The sequence below is a fragment of the Ananas comosus genome, linkage group 23 (assembly GCF_001540865.1).
Source record: "Ananas comosus cultivar F153 linkage group 23, ASM154086v1, whole genome shotgun sequence".
NCBI classification, from domain to species: domain Eukaryota; kingdom Viridiplantae; phylum Streptophyta; class Magnoliopsida; order Poales; family Bromeliaceae; genus Ananas; species Ananas comosus.
Genome location: NC_033643.1, coordinates 393,075 through 415,051, shown reverse-complemented (window position 1 = coordinate 415,051; position 21,977 = coordinate 393,075). Strand labels below are relative to the sequence as shown.

General features: G+C 36.3%; 4 protein-coding genes across 4 annotated transcripts; 2 read left to right on the top strand and 2 right to left on the bottom strand.

Annotated features, from left to right (window-relative positions):
• On the top strand, positions 5,791 to 10,341 carry LOC109727805 (transcription elongation factor B polypeptide 1). The gene is made up of 3 exons (XM_020257988.1): positions 5,791 to 6,012; positions 6,096 to 6,201; positions 10,027 to 10,341. Exons 1-3 carry the CDS (start codon positions 5,901 to 5,903, stop codon positions 10,103 to 10,105), a joined length of 297 nt encoding a protein of 98 aa, XP_020113577.1. The 5' UTR covers positions 5,791 to 5,900; the 3' UTR covers positions 10,106 to 10,341.
• LOC109728279 (26S proteasome non-ATPase regulatory subunit 14 homolog) lies at positions 11,344 to 15,252 on the top strand. The gene is made up of 6 exons (XM_020258650.1): positions 11,344 to 11,602; positions 11,723 to 11,900; positions 13,426 to 13,507; positions 13,782 to 13,958; positions 14,050 to 14,217; positions 14,744 to 15,252. The coding sequence occupies exons 1-6, from the start codon at positions 11,473 to 11,475 to the stop codon at positions 14,933 to 14,935; spliced, it is 927 nt and encodes a 308-aa protein (XP_020114239.1). The 5' UTR covers positions 11,344 to 11,472; the 3' UTR covers positions 14,936 to 15,252.
• LOC109727826 lies at positions 16,564 to 17,528 on the bottom strand. Its single transcript, XM_020258020.1, has 2 exons — positions 16,835 to 17,528; positions 16,564 to 16,733 (listed from the first exon to the last, which is right to left on the bottom strand). The coding sequence occupies exons 1-2, from the start codon at positions 17,181 to 17,183 to the stop codon at positions 16,717 to 16,719; spliced, it is 366 nt and encodes a 121-aa protein (XP_020113609.1). The 5' UTR covers positions 17,184 to 17,528; the 3' UTR covers positions 16,564 to 16,716.
• LOC109727825 (rop guanine nucleotide exchange factor 7-like) lies at positions 17,834 to 21,526 on the bottom strand. The gene is made up of 7 exons (XM_020258019.1): positions 20,812 to 21,526; positions 20,411 to 20,527; positions 20,139 to 20,293; positions 19,842 to 19,916; positions 19,464 to 19,754; positions 18,727 to 19,083; positions 17,834 to 18,393 (listed from the first exon to the last, which is right to left on the bottom strand). The coding sequence occupies exons 1-7, from the start codon at positions 21,080 to 21,082 to the stop codon at positions 17,983 to 17,985; spliced, it is 1,677 nt and encodes a 558-aa protein (XP_020113608.1). The 5' UTR covers positions 21,083 to 21,526; the 3' UTR covers positions 17,834 to 17,982.

Sequence of the window (21,977 nt, the reverse complement as noted above, 5' to 3'; positions counted from 1 at the left end):
CTAAAGAAATCACTGCGTGGACCGTAGTCCATCTACACCAGTCTCCTCAACCATTCGAAAGCCTCGCCCACAGTTAGACACCCATACTCTATCACTATTACGTAAGCCCCCGATTCAGAACTCATAATTTTACTATATATGTTGAATAAAGATGTCAGCTAGTTTGCACTATAGTATATATCATGCTTAAAAAATAAAATCTTGTTTTAGTGGTTGCAAGTAGAAAATGTCCACGAGCCAAACACAAACTAACTTATGAATAATAAATTAAAAAAATTAAATATATATATAGTAAATAAATTTATGAGTTTTTATTCATTGCACTTTTATCTAATTTGTAAAATTTTACATATAAATAAAAAATTTTATAATTGAGTTAGACTTTATATTTAGGTAGAACTAAAAATCAAATAATAAAAATATATATTATATATAAATAATATGTACAAATATAAAATATACAAATTATATAAATATAAAATATATATATTCGAACTGTTTTCAAGCCGAATATGATCGAGCTGATCCTAACTGGTGTTCGACTCGTTTATCGAAAATTTCGAATTGTTTACTAATAGAGCATTTCGATCCCAAACTCATTTTGAATAGAATAGAATGGGCTCCCAAACTAGGAACTGAATTGCCACCCTCCGATGGCAAGTTGTATAGTATGAAACTGCTGGACGGTACGTAATCTGCCGTTCGATCTATTTCTGGATTTAAAGCTTCTACAGCAACAGGACTGTGAGTGCGAAGAAAAGTCAAATAAAGGCTGGGTTCTTGGATGCCTACGGTGGGCCGGGTGTATTGAAAAAGCTGCTGAAACGGGTTAGGTGCGTACAGGGCAGCTTGGAAGGGTGCGGTGGCCGTGACGTCGCCTGCTGCAGTTAAGTTAATGCGATCAAATCACTGTATCCGCAGAGAAAGAGAGAGAGATAGAGAGAGTTAGTGAGGAGCGCTGTGATTGTGAGCCTTTGTTCTTTGGGTTTTGTGCTGTATCTGAATCTCTCTGCAGTGGTTAGAGAGAGAGAGAGAGAGAGAGAGAGAGAGAGAGAGAGAGAGAGAGAGAGAGAGAGTGTATGCGTATGCGTGTGTGTGTGTGTGTGTGTGTGTGTGAATATCTTTTGCTTGAGAAGAGGGGGAAAGAGTGGGGGCAAGGGAGAGCGCCCGAGTTTCCCGTCGAAACACGGATGCCGAGGTGATGGTCCACCTGAGCACACACTGTACGGCACTGTGTATGCTTTAATGGCAGGTGGAGTCGCAGGGGAGTGAGAGAGAGAGACACGGGCGAGATAGGGATGGACCATTTTTTAAGAAATAAAAATACCAAACTTTCTATATTTTAAATTTTTAATAAATAATCTTCCAATTTCTTTAATTAAAATTACAACTTGAACAACTATTCTCCAGGAACATATTATCTGTGATTTTGCAGGCTTTAAAATGCAGGGAAAAAAATAGAAAGTTAAATTTATATTAGTTTTCGTTTTAATATTTTAGTTTCACTCGGAGAAGTAAAAAAAAATAAGTTTTTTATATTTTGACACTTTAGGAAATAAGTAATGCTATGTATATATTTCAATTAGAGCGTAAAATTTACTCTTTTTTAGAGTATTTATTTAATATTTTCATCAAATTATCTAAAAATTATCACCGGTGATTGTTTAATTAGTAATTTTACTGAAAAATAGTGAATCAAACTTTTGATAAAATTTTAAAAATTTAATTATCAAAATTAAAAATTCATAAAATTATTTTACAAAACTCTAGTAAGTTGAGAAAGAGTATAATTTACTGTCTTCATAATATTCTATTAAGACGGTGAATCATTTTTTTAGATTTTTTTTATACTTTTAAGATTGTATATAATTTATTAAAATTTTTATATGATTGTTAGAATTATATATAAAAAATTAAAAAAATGTGATTTGTTGAAATTTTTATATGATTGTTGGGATTATATATGAAAAATAGAAAAAAAAAAAAGAGAGTAAGGTTGTTAAAATTGTATGTGAATTATTAGAGTTTTAATTTAATTGTTAGGATTGTAGGGATAGATTAGTAAGATTTTTTAGATAGTTAAAATTGTATTAATTTATTGAAATGTTTATATGGTTGTTAGGATATAAATAAAAAATAAAAAAAAGAGAGATATACATTGAGGAAAATATGGTGAACGCTTTTATGAAAAAATAGGAGGCGATAAATAATTCACAGTTTTCATAAAGACGATAAACGATTCACTGTTTTATTTGACAAAATATAGATCAATTTGCCAAAAAAAAATTTAGAAAACTATTTATCTAAATCTAAATTTTTATAAGATTGTTTCGACAAAATGTCCGAAGAAAAAGGAGCTTTTAGGATAATTTTAATGGAGTAGAGAACTAGCGAATTAAGGGATAAAAATTATATGGACATTATCTCCAAACTAAAAATTTAGGACAATACGAATGGGCGCCGCGTGGCTGGCGCGCGCCTATCCTCGCCTTCCCTGTCCATCACTTTCTCTCTCTCTAAAAATTGAGGCCCACTTTTTTTTTTTTTTCTCGTAGGAGAGGGCCACGCGGCGTCTATCCGCATCGTCCATAAACTAAAAAGTTATTTAGTTTGTGGACGATCCCTATAAAATTTTTGCCCTAAATTAAGTAATGGTTCCCACATCACGTGACGGGTTGTTAAGGTAATGAATGAGATTAAGAAAGAGAGGGAAAATGATTTAACAAAATATAATTGCGTGACACACTAGTCATATGGCCATCTGAGATAGTGAAGATACTCTGGAAAGAGAATATAAGTATAGAATAATAATAATCTGATTGAATGGGTGGGATTTCTTAAAAGAAAAAAAAAATTAGGCCACTGATTGATTGGGTGGTTGCTCGTTAAAAGAAGACGAAACTTCAAATACCCCACCTTAATTTCGTATTGTTTCATTTTAATATCATATAATTTAATATATATCAAATTAATATTTTATAGTTTTCTATTTTTTTTTATTTTAGTACTTTGTGATTTAAAATGTATTAAATTAGTACTCTGTGGTTTTATTTTTTTATCAAGTTAGTATCCNTTATATACAAAAAACTTCAGATACCCTATATAGTTTTATCAAATATTCATTTTAATACCCTTTAGTTTTAATTTTGTCATTGATTTAACGAAAAAAATTCTGAAATATATAATAAAAATAGAAAAATAAAACTATAGTTTTCTATTTTTTTTTATTTTAGTACTTTGTGATTTAAAATGTATTAAATTAGTACTCTGTGGTTTTATTTTTTTATCAAGTTAGTATCCTATAGTTTTATTTTTCTATTTTTATTATATATTTCAGAATTTTTTTCGTTAAATCAATGACAAAATTAAAACTAAAGGGTATTAAAATGAATATTTGATAAAACTATATAGGGTATCTGAAGTTTTTTGTATATAATTTAATAAAATATTAAACCACATGATACTAAAGTGAGAAAGTACGAAACCATAGCCCACAAGATACTAACTTGATACACTTTAAACCACATAGTACTAAATTGAGAAAGTGCGAAATCACAGGAAGAGTATCTGGAATTTTCCCCTTAAAGAAATAGCGAATAAAAATCACACCGATTACTATAACCCAACCCACAAACTTTTTTGCATGGTTTACGAACAATAACGGCTTGGATTAGTGAGGAATCTGCTGCAATTTGCTCTGAACGGAATGAATATGAGCAACATAATAATTTGAATTAAAATACGTGCACATTGTTTATACAATTTTAATTAGTCATCAGTTCAGGACCGACATGCGTTCAAGGTTACAATTGCTCCCAATCCGAGCCCATTCTGAGCTTGTACGATCTAGAAAACTATGTTCACAGATTCAAATCATTATGTTTTGTTGACTATTAAATCTATATTAAACGATTGTAGTTGGATTATGATTTACGAGTGAGTTTCAAGTAGGTTAACTGAGTAAATCCCAACAGAAAATTTTGTAAACGAGAACAAATATTTTTCATAAGCGAGACAGATGCTGAAAATAAGATTTTAACACTGTAAGATATTGAATTGCTATTACAACAGCCAAAAGATTAAAAAATAATTATGTAGCACTATTAGCTACTGTCATTCATCTGATGCTCGATATTAACTGAATGGAAATTATTACTTAGAAAGAATGCATGATAAACGTTGTTATTTTATCGCTGAATAATTAGCATTTTATTGAAAATGAAATTTTAAGAGCCAATGAATTCTGGTCATATTCATCTAGTGCGTGGTATCGAATAAAGATTAGTATTTAGAGAGAATGTGTGATAAATGTTGTTATTTTACTGCTGATTAATTAGCATTTTATTGGAAATGAAATTTTAAACGCCAATGAATTCTGGTCATACTCGGTAGGTACGAGAAAATCGAATTAGTTCATTACAAATTACAACACACAAAAAGTTGTGAGAATTAGATTGAATTAACTTTAAAGTTACAGCTTATTTATTTTAAAATTATAAGATTAACTTTCCAGCGCTCGCAGTTATTTTTAAATAACAAAAAATACTGTAAATTTTTTGTTGGTAGAGATTAGAATATGGAACAAGACGGAGGGCTGAGATGAGCCGGATTATTTGTGAAACAACCGTTGTACACTACGGAGCCGTTTGGTTAGATGTAATTATAAAAGTAGTGTAGTTAGAAATACATGCAGTTGTAAAATCTACGGTCATAACTACATCTAATCTGTTTGGTTTATGGAGTTGCAATTACTGCAGTTATATTTTTTCTGTTTAGTAATCTGTAGTTGAGATTTGTATTTGTAAATTCTGCCAATTTTTAGTTAGAAATGTGAGATTACCTCTCCTGAGCATAATGTAATCATGTTTTAATTATTAATTAAGATTTTGATATTTATATATCATTTATATATTATAAACTTATGTATGATTTTATTAAATTTTAAATGCAAATATATTATAGATTTGTCAAAATAAAAATTAAGATATTATTAAAGTAACATACTGAAAAAAAAGAAGCGTATGAACAAAATTTATCGACTCTAATAGACATTATTAAACTCCATCAAATTTCATGAATAGGTATTTTTGAAAAAAAAAAAGCGTAGGAAAAAAATCACACTTCATTTTTTTTTTTTAATCGGTGAGCCGACTCCGGTCAAACTGCTGTAGTTGAGCCTTCTCGTGCAGATGCAGCTCCAACAATTGGGTCTAATTACACTAAACCAAATAAAAATTTAATAGATGTATGTACTTTCAACTGCAATGCAGTTAGAAATACATACAACCAAATAGCTCACCATACCTATTTTTAACTGTCTCTAAAAGCTTAAGCGGTTAGAGAACGGTGTTTATATAATTTTATATTTAATACTCATGTCTGGATTCGAGACTTTTTGCAAGGATCATGACGTGAATTTGAATGAAATGGGAAGAACTTAATTATGTTAGGGATCTAGCATGACTTGACTCAGAATCTTTTCCTCTGATACTATATAAAATAATCATTGTACTTTAAAATTTTAAGCTATTAGAGAACGATACTTATATAATTTTATATTTAACATTATTATCTTAGTTCACCAAAACAGTAAAAAACTAAGACTTATTTTGATATTAAGATTTATCTAATGTTATTAAAAAAAATAGAGTTAAGAAAAAAATATATAGATATATCGTAATTGATTCATCGTGAAAATAAATAGTATATTTTTTTCAACCTACTTTACCACCGCTCGTAACATCATCTCTCCGTAATTCCAAACGACGAAGACTAAGAGGGCAGGGAAGAAAAAAAAGAAAAGAAAAGGTCGTAACAGAAAAACTGCTTCTAGCGATCGGGGGAAAGCGGGGGCGGAGAGGGAGAGAGGGAGAGGAAGGAGAAGAGAGGGCGACGAAGAGATGAAGAAGGAGGACACGGTGAAGCTCATCAGCGCCGAGGGTTTCGAGTTCGTCGTCGACAAGAAGGCCGCCATGGTCTCCCAGACCATCCGCAACATGCTCACCTCTCCAGGTTCCATCCCCTCCTCCGATCCCTCCACGCTAGGGTTAGGGTTAGGGTTTCTGATGCGGTTTCTCTTCTATCGCACCACGCAGGAGGATTCGCGGAGACGCAGCTCGGCGAGGTGACGTTTCCCGAGATCAGCACCCCGATCCTCGAGAAGATCTGCCAATATTTCTATTGGTCTCTTCAATACGCCAGGTTGGTGCGTTATCCCGCTTAATTGATCTACGTTACGTCTTGTTTTTAGTCGATTTTGCTTGGATTTGGGGTGTCGAGGTGTTAATCCTAGTCGAAAGGAAGACAAATTGTTACGGGCACAGCAATGGGGATAACGAAGCTTATGCTTAACGAGTTTGATCGGATTGTGAAATTCTACCGATTGTCTTACTGCTACGACGATTTTCATTAAGTTGTGGGATTTGTGGAATGAATTACTGCAAATGTAGTGGTATTTCCATTTCTTTGTATCGGAATCTGTTTGATCATGCACTGTTGTTGTTGTAAAATTTCCTTAATGTCAAATGTTGTATGGTTCAAATGTTATGCATAGCACCTGCATCTTTAGGTTTTATGTAATAGCGGTGTGGGCAGCCATTACAATCAAATTTTCATTCTTTACAGTCAGAAGAACTTACTAAGTACTATAGTTGTTAGAAATACTATTTTTCTGAACGATCCTTTTCGCCATGCATAAACTGAACCCACAATTGGGATAAGCACGAAAATTAATGCTTCGATAAATACAGATACACCCAATATGTCGAAACTCATTGCCCATGAATAAAGAAAGACCGTTTCAACATCAAAAACAACAAAAACTAGAGCAAACATGTAATTACTCATCCTTGTTCTCGCTGTTTTATTTTCCAATTATTTGAGTCCATAAAAGTGCTTTGATGCATGTTGAACTGTTGATTTGCATATGTGTGTAACCACGTGAAGTTGGTTTGAAGTAAAAGTAATTCATTTGGCACTATTTTAATTGACTGTTATTTTTGGCACATTTAGATAGGAATGTTGACCAGACATAGAGAATGAACAAATATGTTATGAAACAAGAGAAGGCTTCACGTAGCTTGTGCTTTTCTAGGACCTAACTAATACATCTGTGCTGATATCTAGTGTTGTTATTCTGCGTATTTTTGTTACAATACAGAACCGCTAAATTTGTGGCTTTCGACTGTTGGATTCACAGTGCAGTCATCCTTTATGTTGAGCTGAACTTGCATAATTCCTGGGAAGATATGATTTCCTGTGATACTAAGTGCTTGCATTGAAATTTTACGAAGCTATGACCGTTGTTTAAAAAAGATCTTTTTTGTTATGAACCTGCAATGATGACGTAGTGTATCAATATCTAGGATTTAAAGTCCCTTCTTGTTCTTTAGAATTTGGTCGACTTAAAAATGAGAAAGAAATTCACCTAACTGAATTGCCTGTTTTTGGATTTTTACAAATTGCAGTTATCTATTATAGGTCAATATTTCATCATATCATTTCTGACCAGCAATACCATATAGACACCTTTAAATCTGAGTATCATACAGTTGTTACTTTGGCTATTATCTTATCCTCTCTTTGTTAGCTTGTCTTAATCATATGTAAACTATATTGGAGATGATAAGAATGAAGGGAAATATGTATTCTTGCTTTAAAAAAAAATTGTGGATTTATAACTTGTGTTATCTTGATGTTCTCGATTGCAGGCATTTTCAGTCTGTCAAGTAATGGGGAAAAACTAAAAATGATTTTGATGTTGGTGCAGATGAACTACTTAATCCTAAAAACTTGATTTTCTGACATCCTGATTCCTGACTAAGGTTTTGGAGTATGCGATTTTTGATACACTGAAATTTTTAGTAAGAGTCTCTTGTAGACATCAAGGGTTATTCTTCATTACATTGTCATCATAGGAAAAACAGAGTGGGTGATTTACACATACAAGATAATATTACCACCTTCATATATTGCAATAAATCACTGTGAATGCTCACTTGTCAAGTAGTCGTATTAAAGAGTGATCTTCTAATTCCATGATAATTATTGAAAATTGACTATAAGGTTCGCAGTCTTAGGTCCCTTAGACGCCTTTGCAGACAGCTATGTATCCTAAATTAGTCGTTATATGTGTAATAGACAGCAATTGTGGAAATTACTGATCCAGATTAAGTAAGAAAATTCTACATGAAGATTCATTTGTGTTGTCACACTAGCATCCTAGCCATTAATCAAGGCGATCTGTTTTCGATTTTTTGGTACCGAAGAAAACTTACACATTCATGCATCAAACCTGTCACATGTTATTGTTTTTTTTTGGTACTGAAGAAAAACTTACACATTCATGCATCAAACCTGTCACATGATATTGCGAGTTAGGCTAGATTAACTCAATCCAAGCAACAAATGTGCCTTTGAAGTGCCATGTGCCCTTAAATATTCATGCATAGAAAGTGCTGTTCCTCATTTAAAATTGTCCATCTTACACCTCTTATATTTTCTTGCTGCAGTAACTGGCCTCTTGGTATCTTCTGCTTCTTACTTTAGCAGAGTTTCTGATAAGAATTTTTTTTTTCCCGAACATTTTTTCACAGAAGAATATTTATGGTCAATGATGTGGCAAAAACTTTTTCTTCTTTGTTGCTACCATGGTCAACATCTCGATGCCCTTTCTTACTTTGTCAGATTGTTTCGAAATATTCACTGGTTTGCAGTTAACAACTCTCAAGATGTCCTGGAAAACAAGCTTTTAGTTGGTTTTCTCTTGATATTTATTGTAAGTGCAAGAAGAGAACTTGTATATCAGTACAGCAACTAGGTCTTTGTCACCCTCTCTTCAGAGTTTAGATCGTGTTCATCTGGTTATGTGTTTATTCAGTTTCGACTTTGCCGTCTCTTAAATCTTTCTAATCATATTGGCTAAGAAATTCACTCCTTATAAATTTAGCACGGCAGTAAGTTCTTATGAAAACAGTGATTGCAAGAAGATATATATGGCATACTAATAAATGGCTCAATTTTATGGGTCTCAATTGTGGCTGATCCATCAGTGAATCATGCTCAAACTAACTTAATCTTAAATAATACCAAGAACCTCCATTTCCTTTTGTCGATCATTTGAGTGAAGTGCATTTACAGGAAATTTTGAACAGCCCATACTTTCATCTGTTTGCTTATAGCTGTTGCTCTCCTTTTGTTTTGGGCAATGTTTTGTTGACACTTAGGGTCTTTGGTGAATGCTTTGGACAATGTTTTGTTGACACTTTGGGTCTTTGGAGAATGTTAGCATCTAGTTAAGAACTGTCTTAATATTCATGACTACGAAGTCGAAATGCAGAGGTACTGCCAATACTGTTTGGTTTGGGGTTAAGGAAAAATTAGTTATTTCAGGGATAGGGTTAAGTTCAGGGTTAAGGTGGGGTTAGAGTATTTTTGTGTTTGGTTAGGAGTTGGAGTTAGTCCAAGATAGTGAAAAATGGTGTTTGGTTGGAGTAGGTGGGATAAGAAGGATAGTGGGTTATTATAAATAGAAAATAGTGTTTGGTTGGGGTTAGGTGGGGTTAGCTAACCCCACCCCAAATGGGCTATCCCGTAATAGCCCATTTATAGATGGGGTTAGCTAACCCCAACTCTCAAATTGAGTGTTTGGGAATAACTTCGGAGTTAAGGGGTTATTCCATCCCTTAACTCTGAACCAAACGGAGGAAGGAATAATGTTACACCAGTACCTGCTTAATAATGATTGTACTCTCTTGGCTCAAAAGAAATAACATTACGATTGATATTCAGTTTTATTGATCATTATCTAATTTCTCAATACTAATATCGAGTAGTCTTATATTTCTTTTTATTAAGAAGTCTCCTACTGAGTTGTTTGGCATGACTTCATGATAAACTATCTTCATTCTTTCAATTATTTTCTTACAAGATATAGAACATTGCAGCCTTATATTTTTACTGCTGGAGTTATTGCTGGATTTGAAGTTCTTTTCAACTGTTCTCATCTAAATTTTCTTCTTATGGCAGTGGAAAGGAAACAGAGTTTCATATTGAACCTGAAATAACTCTGGAGCTGATGATGGCTGCTAATTATCTCCATACCTAAAAGACTTCATTTCCCTGTGGTTGTAAAGTTTGTCAGTTATCTAACATGTTAGCTTTTGTGCTGATGTTTCTTCATAGAACTCAAAAAGCAAGTGGAGTCATCATTGCCATACTCCTATATTAAAGATATTGTAATTCTGACATTATTTAGTGTTTTCTTTTCCCTGTTTTAACTCTGGCTAGTTGCATCTGCCGTTCATTGAAATGCCTTATCGTATGGTTATTGCCTTTTTTTTTAAATTTTTTTTTTAAAGTTTTATGCTTGACTAGTGCTCATTCTCTAGGCAAGCTTCCTAGTCAAAATTGCACTTAACCTGGGATGATTTTTTTTTATTATTATTTTTCTGGATACTGTCTGTTTCATATATTAACTTTTTATGTTGTTTAGCACTAGGGAACAATAGATTGTTGAGATCATTGTTAAGGTTCCTTAACCTCAATATCATCTTTGAGAAACACTTTCTCACAATGGGGAAGTTTATAGAAAAGAGAACAAATATTCTTAATTCCTGTGATGGTAGATAAAGGGTGATCCATCACATGGTCACATATTTATTGCTCTAGCAGATATAGAACCCCCACTGAGCAACAGATATTTGCTAATCTGCTTATTGACTTGCTTCTCTCTACCGATTGTCAAGGTAAATCAATCAACTCTGAAAAAAACTTGCGTTGGAAGCAGACACAAGGTACTGCTAACTTATATTTTTACGTGAAACCTAAATCTGCAGCAATTGAACATAGAGTGCTTTTATCATTAGATTTTAACCTTCATGGTGTCTGTGGCATCCTAATTATTATCTCACATAAAATAGGAAAAGGATTATGATGGTGTATATAGAGACAAAAGATTTCAATATTAATTAATAACTTAGGCTCTAAGCATTTTAAGTCATTGGTTTTGTCCTCCACGTATTGTTTGTATTAGTATTACTAGGCTGGGTTATTACAGTGTCATAATGCTTTAATTAATAATTAAATATGCTTCGAACTCTTCTACTGGTAGTAGGATGCAAAATTTGTTGGGACAGTAGATACCTAAATAGATTTTCAGCTAGTTAAGTGGGCCTAGTCGACTCTCTCTCTCATCGATAATTTGTTTCACCGGACCAGCCCACTTAAAGTAGAAAAAGCCCACTATCTCTTCTTATATGCCCGGCCTGGCCTAATCCAGCCCAACAAGCTACTTGGCTTAACCCGACCGACCCACTGCTTGGCTTGGCTTGGTGCGTACGTTATATTACAACAGATCCAGATGTTTTGTGCGTCTTCGTCTCCGCTTCCATTGAAGCAGAAGCGGTAGAAGAAGAAGAAGAAGAAGAAGAAGACGACGACGACGACGACGACGACAAGAGAGCGAGAGCGATCATGGATAGTCGTCTCCAACGGATCTTCGGAGCTGGGGGGATGGGGCACCCACCCACCGACACACCCCTCCTCGACTCCTCCGAGCAGGTCTACATCTCCTCCCTCGCCCTCCTCAAGATGCTCAAGCACGGTACTAGCCCTACTCCTCCTCACCCCACCTTATCTCCTCCAATCCGATCCTATCTTCTTCTTCTAGGATTCGTGTCCAAATTAGGGTTTCTGATTCGGCTCTGGGGGGTTTCTGAAACAGGTAGGGCGGGTGTGCCGATGGAGGTGATGGGGCTGATGCTGGGGGAGTTCGTGGACGAGTACACGGTGCGCGTGGTCGACGTCTTCGCCATGCCGCAGAGCGGGACCGGCGTCAGCGTCGAGGCCGTCGATCACGTCTTCCAGACCAACATGCTCGACATGCTCAAGCAGACCGGAAGGTAAAACAAATGGGAGCTGCAAAGCTGAGATTTTTCTGCTTTCTGAGTTTTAGCCACTTAGTTTTATTAGGATTCTTCAGTATAATGCCGCGCATACGGAAAATATTGAATTAATGTAGAGGGGAAAGGATGATTACACGAAAATGAGTGCGGAATTTGATGAATAATATGATTGCAAATTGTTAGTTTCTTCTACGATCGTAATGGATCAACTTTCATGCCCAGAAGTAAGTCAATTAATGAACAACAACAAGTACTAAAATGAGTGTTCATGCCTGCTGATTGATGAAAAACAGGATGTAGGAAATGGAAAAAACTAGCTGTGATTATAGTAGATGAATGAATTTAAGTCGATGCTAGAGTGGGTTTCTTCATTGCATCGAGGAAGAAGCCTCACCATCTAAGGAGCAATGTCCCAAGACCAGTGAAAGTATCAACCTTTTGAGCAGGTTTACTCATACTCATTACCTACATTTGCAATTATCTGTTGAAATTTGAAGGACATTGGAATTTGCTGTCAGAACGTTTCAGTACTCTTATGTCCTAAGATTTTCCTTTTAGAGAAGTCGAATTTGGGATTTCTCCTACGAGCATAGATACAAAAGCCTTATTTTCAGGTGAATATCTATTGATCAAAATACAGTTCATGTATTCTCTTCGTCTTCTCTTTTTGCGTTTTCTCTTCTTTTTTTTTTTTTAACTTCAATCTATGAAGTATATTACTATAGTCCAGAGGTAGCTTGAATAAATCTCCTCTCAGCTGACTAATTTGGATAGCAAATCATGTAGTAGCCTATAATAGGATAGTCTTAAAAACTGGATATGTTAGTCAATAATACTTCAGCCAGAAATATCCAAAAGATTTTTCAGATTTAGTAGATTTTAATTAGTTTACCCACTGCCTATTCAAATTAGCTAGTTCTATTTGGCTCTATGATTCTGGGCAGTTGCATATCGTTAGGTTTTTATGACTCCACATTCGATGATTCTTTCAGTCATGCGTCATACTCAATACCTTCTAAGAGTATAATTTTCAGCTATTGTTTGTACATGAACATGATAAGAAAAATGAGTTGACGATGAAACTGTTACTGACATAATCTCGCAGAACCTTGAACTCTTTGAGATCAATATCTAGGACTATATAAGAAGCAGGCCAGTTTGTATTAGGCAAATGGTCATACTCTTTCTGTTTCTTTCTGTCCAAACTATCTATATATCAATGGTACCAAAGCACAATGATATTGCTTGTGAGAAGCGAGGTTTCTTATATTAGCAGTTTAGCGCCAATTCATTGGTCCTGAAAGTGGTCAGAGTAGGTCTTATGCATTAATTTTTGGCTAGTCTTACAACATTATCTTCTCCACCTTTCTTAAAGTTTGATAAACTGCTCCAAATTTGTGGTCGAGATGCATTGTGTACTTCTTGAGCTTGGAAGGTTTCTTTTGGTCTACCATTCTTGTCCTCCATATTGTTTGCATTAAGCATGTTTATTTCCTGAATAACCCCTTATTCTACCGCACAGACCGGAAATGGTGGTGGGATGGTACCACTCACATCCTGGCTTTGGTTGTTGGCTCTCTGGTGTTGACATAAATACGCAACAGGTGTGTTCCTGGGATTTCCTTTTTATTTTTTGATGCATGTTTTTTCTTTAGTATCGAGAACTGACTGTTGTGTTTATTCTGTTACAAATTGTTTTTGTTGGTTTTCAACTTTTCAGCTTTTATATCAAATAATCTTGTATAAACATAATGTTAACTGGATAATTTAAGCTCGTGATCAAGTTAACTAACAAGTCACAACTCGCTCAAATTGTGTGCTCATAGTCTGTATTAGAATTTTATTACTTCGTAATTCACTTTATTTTACATTTTGTAGAGTTTTGAAGCATTGAATCCCAGAGCAGTTGCAGTTGTGGTAGACCCAATCCAGAGTGTTAAGGGCAAAGTAGTCATTGATGCTTTTCGGTTGATCAACCCTCAGACAATGATGCTCGGCCAAGAGCCTCGCCAAACTACATCTAATGTTGGACACCTCAACAAACCATCAATTCAGGTTTGCTCTTCTTGTTAAAGTGAAACTTGCCTCCCGTACATATTTTGTCTATCTTATTTGCAAAGTTATACCTATTTCTTGCTATGTTTAGGCATTGATTCATGGGTTGAACCGGCATTATTATTCTATTGCCATAAATTATCGGAAAAATGAACTGGAGGAAAAGATGTTGCTGAACCTGCACAAAAAGAAGTGGACTGACGGTCTAATGCTGCGGCGGTTTGATGCGCATTCCAAGACCAACGAACAAACTGTGCAGGTATGCAATCTTAGATCCTGTTCTTTTTTATTGTATGAAACAAATATATTGGCACACCCATGAAGTTTTTGCTAATTTCTGTTGCCACGGAAGATTATGATATAAAAAATGAACGACATGAACAGTCTGACTGCTTCAATCCACCATCTGCCTGTTGATTTTGTTGCCAGTGGCTGTCAGTTACATGAAGCCAATTGACTCAAATTCCCCAAGGCTTATCTTGGCTTTCAGTTGAAGACAGGTGGGACAGTCTTAGAAGTCCTGTGACATTCATATGCTAATGGCCATAAAAGAAAATTGGCCGAAATAGGGCTTTGGTGGTAGGTTGGAACACTTGGGTTGGTCATGTATTTTATTTGATAAACCAGCAGTTTAGGTAGCCCTTATGTAACCAGCTACAAATATTTTTGGCTTTTTCTTCATGCTAGTTAATTCACCGTACTTGTCTCAATGCCCCTTCGGTTGTACTCCGTGGGTCAGTTGCATGAACTTGATGATTATTTTAACAAGGGTTTATTATGTGCAGGAAATGCTGAATTTAGCTGTTAAATACAACAAAGCGGTGCAGGAAGAAGATGAGCTGCCACCTGAGAAGCTTGCCATTGCTAACGTCGGCCGGCAGGATGCAAAGAAGCATCTGGAAGAGCACGTATCGAACCTGATGTCCTCTAACATAGTGCAGACTCTGGGTACTATGCTCGATACTGTCGTGTTTTAGTCCGTAGAGCTTCGTTGGTGAGGCATAATGCAGATCATAGGATTATATGCTACACACCTTTCAATTTACTGCTTGGTATGAATCGATCATAGTTGGTTTAATCTGATTTAAATCTGATTTAATCTGAATTGGGTGTCGACCATTCACTCTTTTATGGGAAAAACCACATTAGATGTCTCAGTTATAGAGCATCGATAACCAATCTTCTCATTTCATTTATTTCATCTATGAGAGATTCTTCAATGTATTTTTAATTTTTATGAAATTGTGTGATATGTTTCAGCTGAATTTTATTTAGTTCAGAGCTTGCTGATAAACATGGATTGGCAGTATAATGTGGAGCCCCATGTAGACTCATCTTTTAAAAGTATTGAAATTAAATGCCAAACTCGTCACCACTTCAACACAATTGAGTAGATTGAATTTGATTTATTATTGTAGATTGGATGTGTTTGATGGTTTTACAACGTCGGATAGACGATATCTAATTTTTATAATAATAATCACGCTGTTGAATGAATGCACAGATGCAAATTTTTAAAGTAATGGGTAGATGATGTTGAATAAATTGCGCATTCGAGGTAGAAGAACATTGTGTGTGATCAAATGATTACTAGTGGTGATAAAAATTCCATGTACTTATATAATCATTAGACGGGGCAACAATTGCAAAACGGAGGTAAAGATGTACTAGATCCCCTAAACAATAAGGCCTTCTTGAATCGAAGCTCTCAATTTTTTTTTTTTTTCTTGCTTCTATTTTTGCTAGTGCAGTAGAAAAAAGTAGTAAAAAAAGGAATAATATTGCTAGTGCCTTTTGGAGCANTTGTTTTTTCATTTATCAAATAGAAGATTTTTCCTAAATAGTCACTATTTGGGGTCACTGTGGGTATTTTATCAAGTTTAATTTTATCATTTTATACAACTTTCAAGTATAGTAATGGTAACTATTTGGAATCCTCTCAAATTAAAATAAAAAAAATATTGATGGGTAGGAGTAGGAAAAAAAAAATTTGAGGGGTTTGATTCGAAATGCTTTATAGTTAAAGTGGTGGTCCAAGATATTTTCACTGTTGATGAAAAAAATTATAATCGTAGAGCATGGTATGGGATGCAGGAGAGGGCGACTCCGACGATGGATGCAGGATTTAGTTGTCTCTATTTTAGGTTAAAAACGAGAGATACCAAAAATAGACTTATCAACTGAAATGTTGGGCCAGGACAAAGCCCACCCGCAACGCGATATCGGCCCATAGGCTTATTGCGTAAACGGGTCAAACAAACTAGACAGTGTCTTAAGGGGCCGAATTATTCTGGGCCCAATTTTGGGCCGTTTACTCCTGAGGCTCAGTGAACCGTTTCGGCCAATTTAGACACATGGCCCACCCCAGTTTGTTTCACCGAGTTTTGGGCTTCGTCCGAACCCAACTTTTCAATTGATAAGTCCATTTTTGGTATCTCTCATTTTTAACCTAAAAAGGAAAGTTTACGGTTTAGCAGAAACCGTTGAATAATTAAAGTAGAGAAGTCCACAGGTTTATTGAGGTATACTATGTGAAATAACGATTTGTCTCTAAGACTAGATTGTTAGCTAATGACATTTCAGTCTTATATACTCAACACTATGATGCTGAAACACAACAGTCTTTTTAGTTTTATTGCACACTCTTCTGTTACAAATTAGAAGTAATTTATTTAAGCAGGCATTCATAAAGCCTTTTACCAACATTTTCACCTCACAACATTAGAAGCAACTCTTACACAGTTACACCTCCTCTCCTTCAAGGTACAGTATATGCTGCAAACAAACATTACAAAAACGGTTATGACACGAAGTACAAGAATTGATGGGTGAAAAAGAAGAAAAAACAATGTAGTTGGCGACAACAATTTACGCACCTCCGCATTTGTAACCGATGGGACGGTCTACAAGGTTGCAGCGCTTAGGAATAGTTATCGCGACGTCCGGCTTAACCCCTACGATTTTCGCGGTATTCGACAGCATAACAGCACATAGGCAACTAGGATTTTGGCCCAACTTCTGAATCTGAGAGCAGCAGCTATCTGAGACCTGGGCCTGCGGATCCTGTGTTGCGGCGATGCACGGGGCCAAGCGTAGGGCCATTCGGTCTGGCGGGACCTTACCACACTCCCCAGCCGCGTCGGCCTTCGTAATTTCTGTTACAGCCGTAATGGCAGCAAAGAGAACAAGAAGGCAGAGGAACTTCATACTGTTATTAGTCTTCATTCTTCAATGCTGCAGTGCTTTCCATAGCCATCTGGAGAGGTATACATAATGCTGCAGCGTCGAGATATTGCGTCTTAGCCCCTGAACTTCTCATGAAAACAGCCTAGTTACTGAACTTTCGCACATAGTTGCACTTCCATCCGTGACCCTCAAAGAGTCTACGATTTTGAGTGTTGTTATGGACTTAAAATATGAGCACGAATGTCGTTTTATAGGGAATGTCGTGTTTTGTCAGAGATGTAGTTGCAATATATCAGAAACTCTAGGGACTAATTTGGTTCATTGAAAGTTCAAGACCGAAGTTGTAATATTGGAATAGTACAGGGAGTATCGATACAATTTAGCCAATATACATTGCATGAAGATTTTAATGGAGGTTGCACCGTGGCTTGTTTATTGCAGCACTGAGTGAGCTGTAATCATGGTCACCTGCTTCATCACATCTTAGTGCTTATATTTTACCGAGTATTCATTAGTGCTGCACTTAGAAAACCTCCAATGAGCAGCTGCCATGTTTCTTGTGGCATGCTATCTACCTCTTGGCTTTCATTTTCTTTCTAAAGATATGCTTGCTTTACCTACCATATCTGTAGTTACCTTTAATCATTCAGCATGCCACTTTACTGTATCTAAGATCAACAACAAGAGCATATTCTCAAAGAAAAGGAACCTTATACTTGTTGAGGTCTAATAATACATTGACCAGCAATCATAACAACAATAGTTTCAAGCAACACATGAAGCACAAATCCTATCTTTCTAACATCTCGCTTCACTATGGATTGCAACAACACATCACTCAGTAAGAAGCTCCAAACCCTAAAGTTAGCGATGATACCTCAGCTGTGTTAGTATTGTTGCTGTTCTTTCCCTTCACCTCGACACCCAGATATTCTGTCAAAACTTTCTTCACTCCAAAACTGCGACTACTCAGTTTCCTATTGAGCAAAAGTGCCTTCTCTCCTTTTATCGGACTGATTCCCAGCGCGGGAGAGTAGCTCGGGGTAGCGTAAGCAGTTTCAAATGGAGTGCCTGAGACAGGCACCGAGTGCGACGAAGTGATAACTTTGTTGTGAACAATTGAGGAGAACTGATCCGTATGCCTACTCAAGTCATCTACGTAAAGCAGATCGTCGATGCGAGCTACAATGTTAGAGGCAAGGCTTTCCAGTACTCGTGAATAGCTTTCTAGGATGGACTTTCCGACGTCCTGCAAATTTTAGCCAAACAGAAAAGAACTTTCGAGTTAGCTCGTATCAATTCAGTCTTGAATTTTGTCCTGTACAATAATTATGCCTTCCCTTCAGTCAATCATTTAAGAAAAGACACCATATCAACATCATTCGTTCTGAGGATTTGCTGATATGACAGTTTTGTTTGATATTTCAATTTGAGCGATGACACTGCAGTGGTGTCTTTTTAGTTCAGGACCGAATCTTCAAAACTTTGGAACAAACTGATACTTCACGAGTCGAACTTCAAGGACCTAATTTGTAATCAACTCTAGATAAAACAAAGAGGGACCGAATAAAGATCGACGAACCTTGTTGAATTGGAGTTTGCACATATCCAAGGTAGTTTGTGTGAGCCCAGGGAACCTTTGCTTCAAGCAAAGCAGGAGGCCCTCGGCTCTCTCGGCAAGCAACTCAATTTTCTCTGCATCTATGATCATATCTTTCACCATGCCCCAAGATGATTTAGCACTACTTCGGCTCGTGTTGTTCATTGGCTTGTTAGTTGTTCTCCGACGCCAAATATAAATCGATGCCTCCACACGATTGGCAATTTCTAAAGCGTGGTGTTCGGAGGACAAATCGAGGCAATCGAGAAGGCATTCGGGAAAGAATTGATCGGAAGTGATGTAACGGTATATCAGGTCACCGAGGCTCGCTCTGCCATTCTGATATCAAGGAACAAAACAACTTCAGTCAGACTGTAACATAAAATAAAAGCTACTAAAAGATTTCAAAACGGTGGATACGATGTGAAAGATAACATAATTGCTATAGAGAAAAGAGAATCAAATCAACATTATCAAACAAGTAGTGCTCAACCTAACCAAGAAGTCTTTTTCGCACACACTTGAAGATTCATCTACTTATATATATCTTATAAAAGTATCATTATTTGTTACTTGCAGTCGGGGTATTATCCAATTCATATGGAAAGTTTTTGGCAAGTTCAAGGTTGTATGAATGGTGGAAATTCAAGTTTTTGAGTAAAAAATATGCAAGGAGATAACTCTACAGAGGGCAAACATCTAAATATCTCAAGGCAAACCTTTGGTAAGGACTCAATATACGACTCGGGAACATCAATTTCCGCCAAAGCATTGCTATTTATAGCCATGGCAGCCTTCAAAATCTGGTTCGTGCACTCGCGTTTGTGCTGCAATTGCTTCTTTGTACTCTCACTGAGACCCCCAGGCGGCACCCGGGGTACTGGCAGCCACCACTTCTCATCGCGGCGATGAAAAGCTCTTCGAAAGGAGGCCGAACCATCGCAATCCGGTGCAGAAATTCCTTGATCAACGTACCAGAATTCTGGTTCATTGAAACTATCCAGTACATCCTGTAATGAAATAAACTAATCTGAATGACCCTCCTCCAAAGGTTTATATTTGCTACATTAGGGGTGTTACTATGCTGCAGTTCTTACAAGGAGCATGTTGTCTAATTTCCGAAGGGCAGGCAGGTTTGCATATAAATCGGATCGCGGTCTGCATGTCATGACCTGAAATCGATTTCAGCAAGAAGTTTAATCACTATCATGTAGCCAAGGTATGTATCCTTAATACAATTATGGCTTCTGTTTTTATAAAGGAGCAGATTACACGGCTAAATCAATCGCGGGAAACTTCTCTATAAATTCAAAGAATTCAACTAACAAAAAGAATTTTTTATAGTAATTTGACAAAACGCAGCATAGTCGGTCAGATAATTATAACAAAGTTACCTCAAGCTTGCTTCCATCAGGAAATGTTTGCCATGTGGGTAAAAATTCGACTATGTGATCACTAACACAAATAAGCCACTCCATTTCTCTTTGCCACATTGACTTTTTTTCGGGAGGAAGAGGCTCCAACCTCCACAATTGCCCAAATATTGTTGCTGATGGGGACAGTAAAATGAACAAAAAAAATTTATAAGATCTCACAGAGATAATTTCTGGAATATATATATATATGATTTTATGAAGAAATAACCTTAGGATATTAAAAAAATTACCACAAAGATTAGTAATAGCATTTGAAATGGCCAATGCTGTACACACCCCCTTGCCGCAGCCCGACATGTCCTCTCCAAGTAGCAATTTGGAGAACCTCTCCTTCATCATCTCAATTTCTGATTAAGTACAAAAATAAGCCTCAATACATAACCAATTTATATATAAAAAAAAAAGCATATATCTAGGGGTTTAATTAGAAGAAGAGTAAACAAAGTAAGTAAAAAGCAATTAATTACTGTTCAGATTACATTTCTAAAAGGCTAACATGGAAACCTAAAATTACTCTCTGAGTTCATAAAACTCAAGCACTTTACAACAATTTGCTAATAAACTAAGGAATTATTTATGTGCAATATGCCTAAAATATGAGAATATGAGAAATTATAGAGAAATCCAATACCTGAAACATTTCGCTTCTGCTTCTCTACTCCTGCATCATCCTCATGGATTTTCTCATTCCCATCCACCGCATCCGAGCTCGAGCTTTTCTTCTTCATGGGCCAACCCAACTCCTCCGACGGCTCCGCCGACCCCTCCGATCGACGAAGCCTCTGCGGGAGGTCTCCGCTCAACGAATTCTCCGAGCTCGAACTGCTCCCGCGACACTCCTCCTCCGTCGAATCGCTATAGCAATCTCCTTCCCCAACAATGGCTTCTCCCAATCTCTCCATCCTAATCCCCGCTGCTTCCCCGAACAGAGGACGCTCACTAACAACACAACTCCTCCCTAAATTTCTCACCAAGATTGGATTTTTCACAACAAACCCATCTGGGGGCGGAGCTTCTTCGGGGGATCTAGAGACCCAGAAGAGCTCAAAAGCGAAATGGGTTTGAAGTGGCGGGTTAATGGGAGACAGAGTTTGTTGGGGTCCTCTGCTTTGTCGGAACAGGGCTGGTCCATAAGAAGGAGATCATTTTAGGAAGGTGAAGGGGATGTGGGGACTAAAATGCAATTATAAATTGTGGTAGGTGTTTCTGAGGAAGAGGTTGGCCATGGCCATGATTAAGTGCGCTTGCTTCGTTCGCTCCAAACACATGATTCCTGTAAAAGTTGGAGAGGGAGAGGGAGAGGGAAGGACGACCGTTGGGGTTTTAATTTTTTTTCCCTTTCTCTTTTTAAATTTTCTTCGACCTTTTCCAACGGTTAGTAAATGGGAGGAGTGTATTTGAGTAGTCTCACTTTTACTCCAAACTAAAATAGTTGCTAATCTCAGGTTTAACTTTTTCCTTTTCCTTTGTTTTTATAATAATGTCTTGTCCTTTTTTTTTGTTTTCAAAGGAAAAGAGAGAAACAGCATATGCACATTTTTTTTCAAATTTAAGTTTGAAATCGATGTGGAAAAAAGGTTTAGAGATGAGGTCCCAGTAGTTGACTTTTTCACCTTTACAAAGAATGGTCTATAAAACCTATGAGAGAAAAAGTGTTAGGTGTAAAACTGACTTAATTGGCCTAAAAAATTGAACAAATATTTAGACCTATTTTTGAATATAAATATGGTGGTTTTTTGTGTTATCCATGATAAATAAACTACTATAATAGTGCAACGTGGTTTGGTAATTTGATCT

Bases quoted from the DNA above. Each gene is read 5' to 3' on its own strand.
- LOC109728279 (XM_020258650.1), top strand. From the start codon at position 11,473: ATGGATAGTCGTCTCCAACGGATCTTCGGAGCTGGGGGGATGGGGCAC. The intron at 13,508-13,781 runs GTGTGTTCCTGG...TACATTTTGTAG, and splicing joins TTGACATAAATACGCAACAG to AGTTTTGAAGCATTGAATCC. The intron at 14,218-14,743 runs GTATGCAATCTT...TATTATGTGCAG, and splicing joins CCAACGAACAAACTGTGCAG to GAAATGCTGAATTTAGCTGT.
- LOC109727826 (XM_020258020.1), bottom strand. From the start codon at position 17,183: ATGAAGACTAATAACAGTATGAAGTTCCTCTGCCTTCTTGTTCTCTTT.
- LOC109727805 (XM_020257988.1), top strand. From the start codon at position 5,901: ATGAAGAAGGAGGACACGGTGAAGCTCATCAGCGCCGAGGGTTTCGAG. The intron at 6,013-6,095 runs GTTCCATCCCCT...CGCACCACGCAG, and splicing joins CAACATGCTCACCTCTCCAG to GAGGATTCGCGGAGACGCAG. The intron at 6,202-10,026 runs GTTGGTGCGTTA...TTCTTATGGCAG, and splicing joins TGGTCTCTTCAATACGCCAG to TGGAAAGGAAACAGAGTTTC.
- LOC109727825 (XM_020258019.1), bottom strand. From the start codon at position 21,082: ATGGAGAGATTGGGAGAAGCCATTGTTGGGGAAGGAGATTGCTATAGC. The intron at 19,917-20,138 runs GTAACTTTGTTA...AATCGATTTCAG, and splicing joins CTGATGGAAGCAAGCTTGAG to GTCATGACATGCAGACCGCG. The intron at 19,084-19,463 runs GTTTGCCTTGAG...CCTTGATATCAG, and splicing joins ATATTGAGTCCTTACCAAAG to AATGGCAGAGCGAGCCTCGG.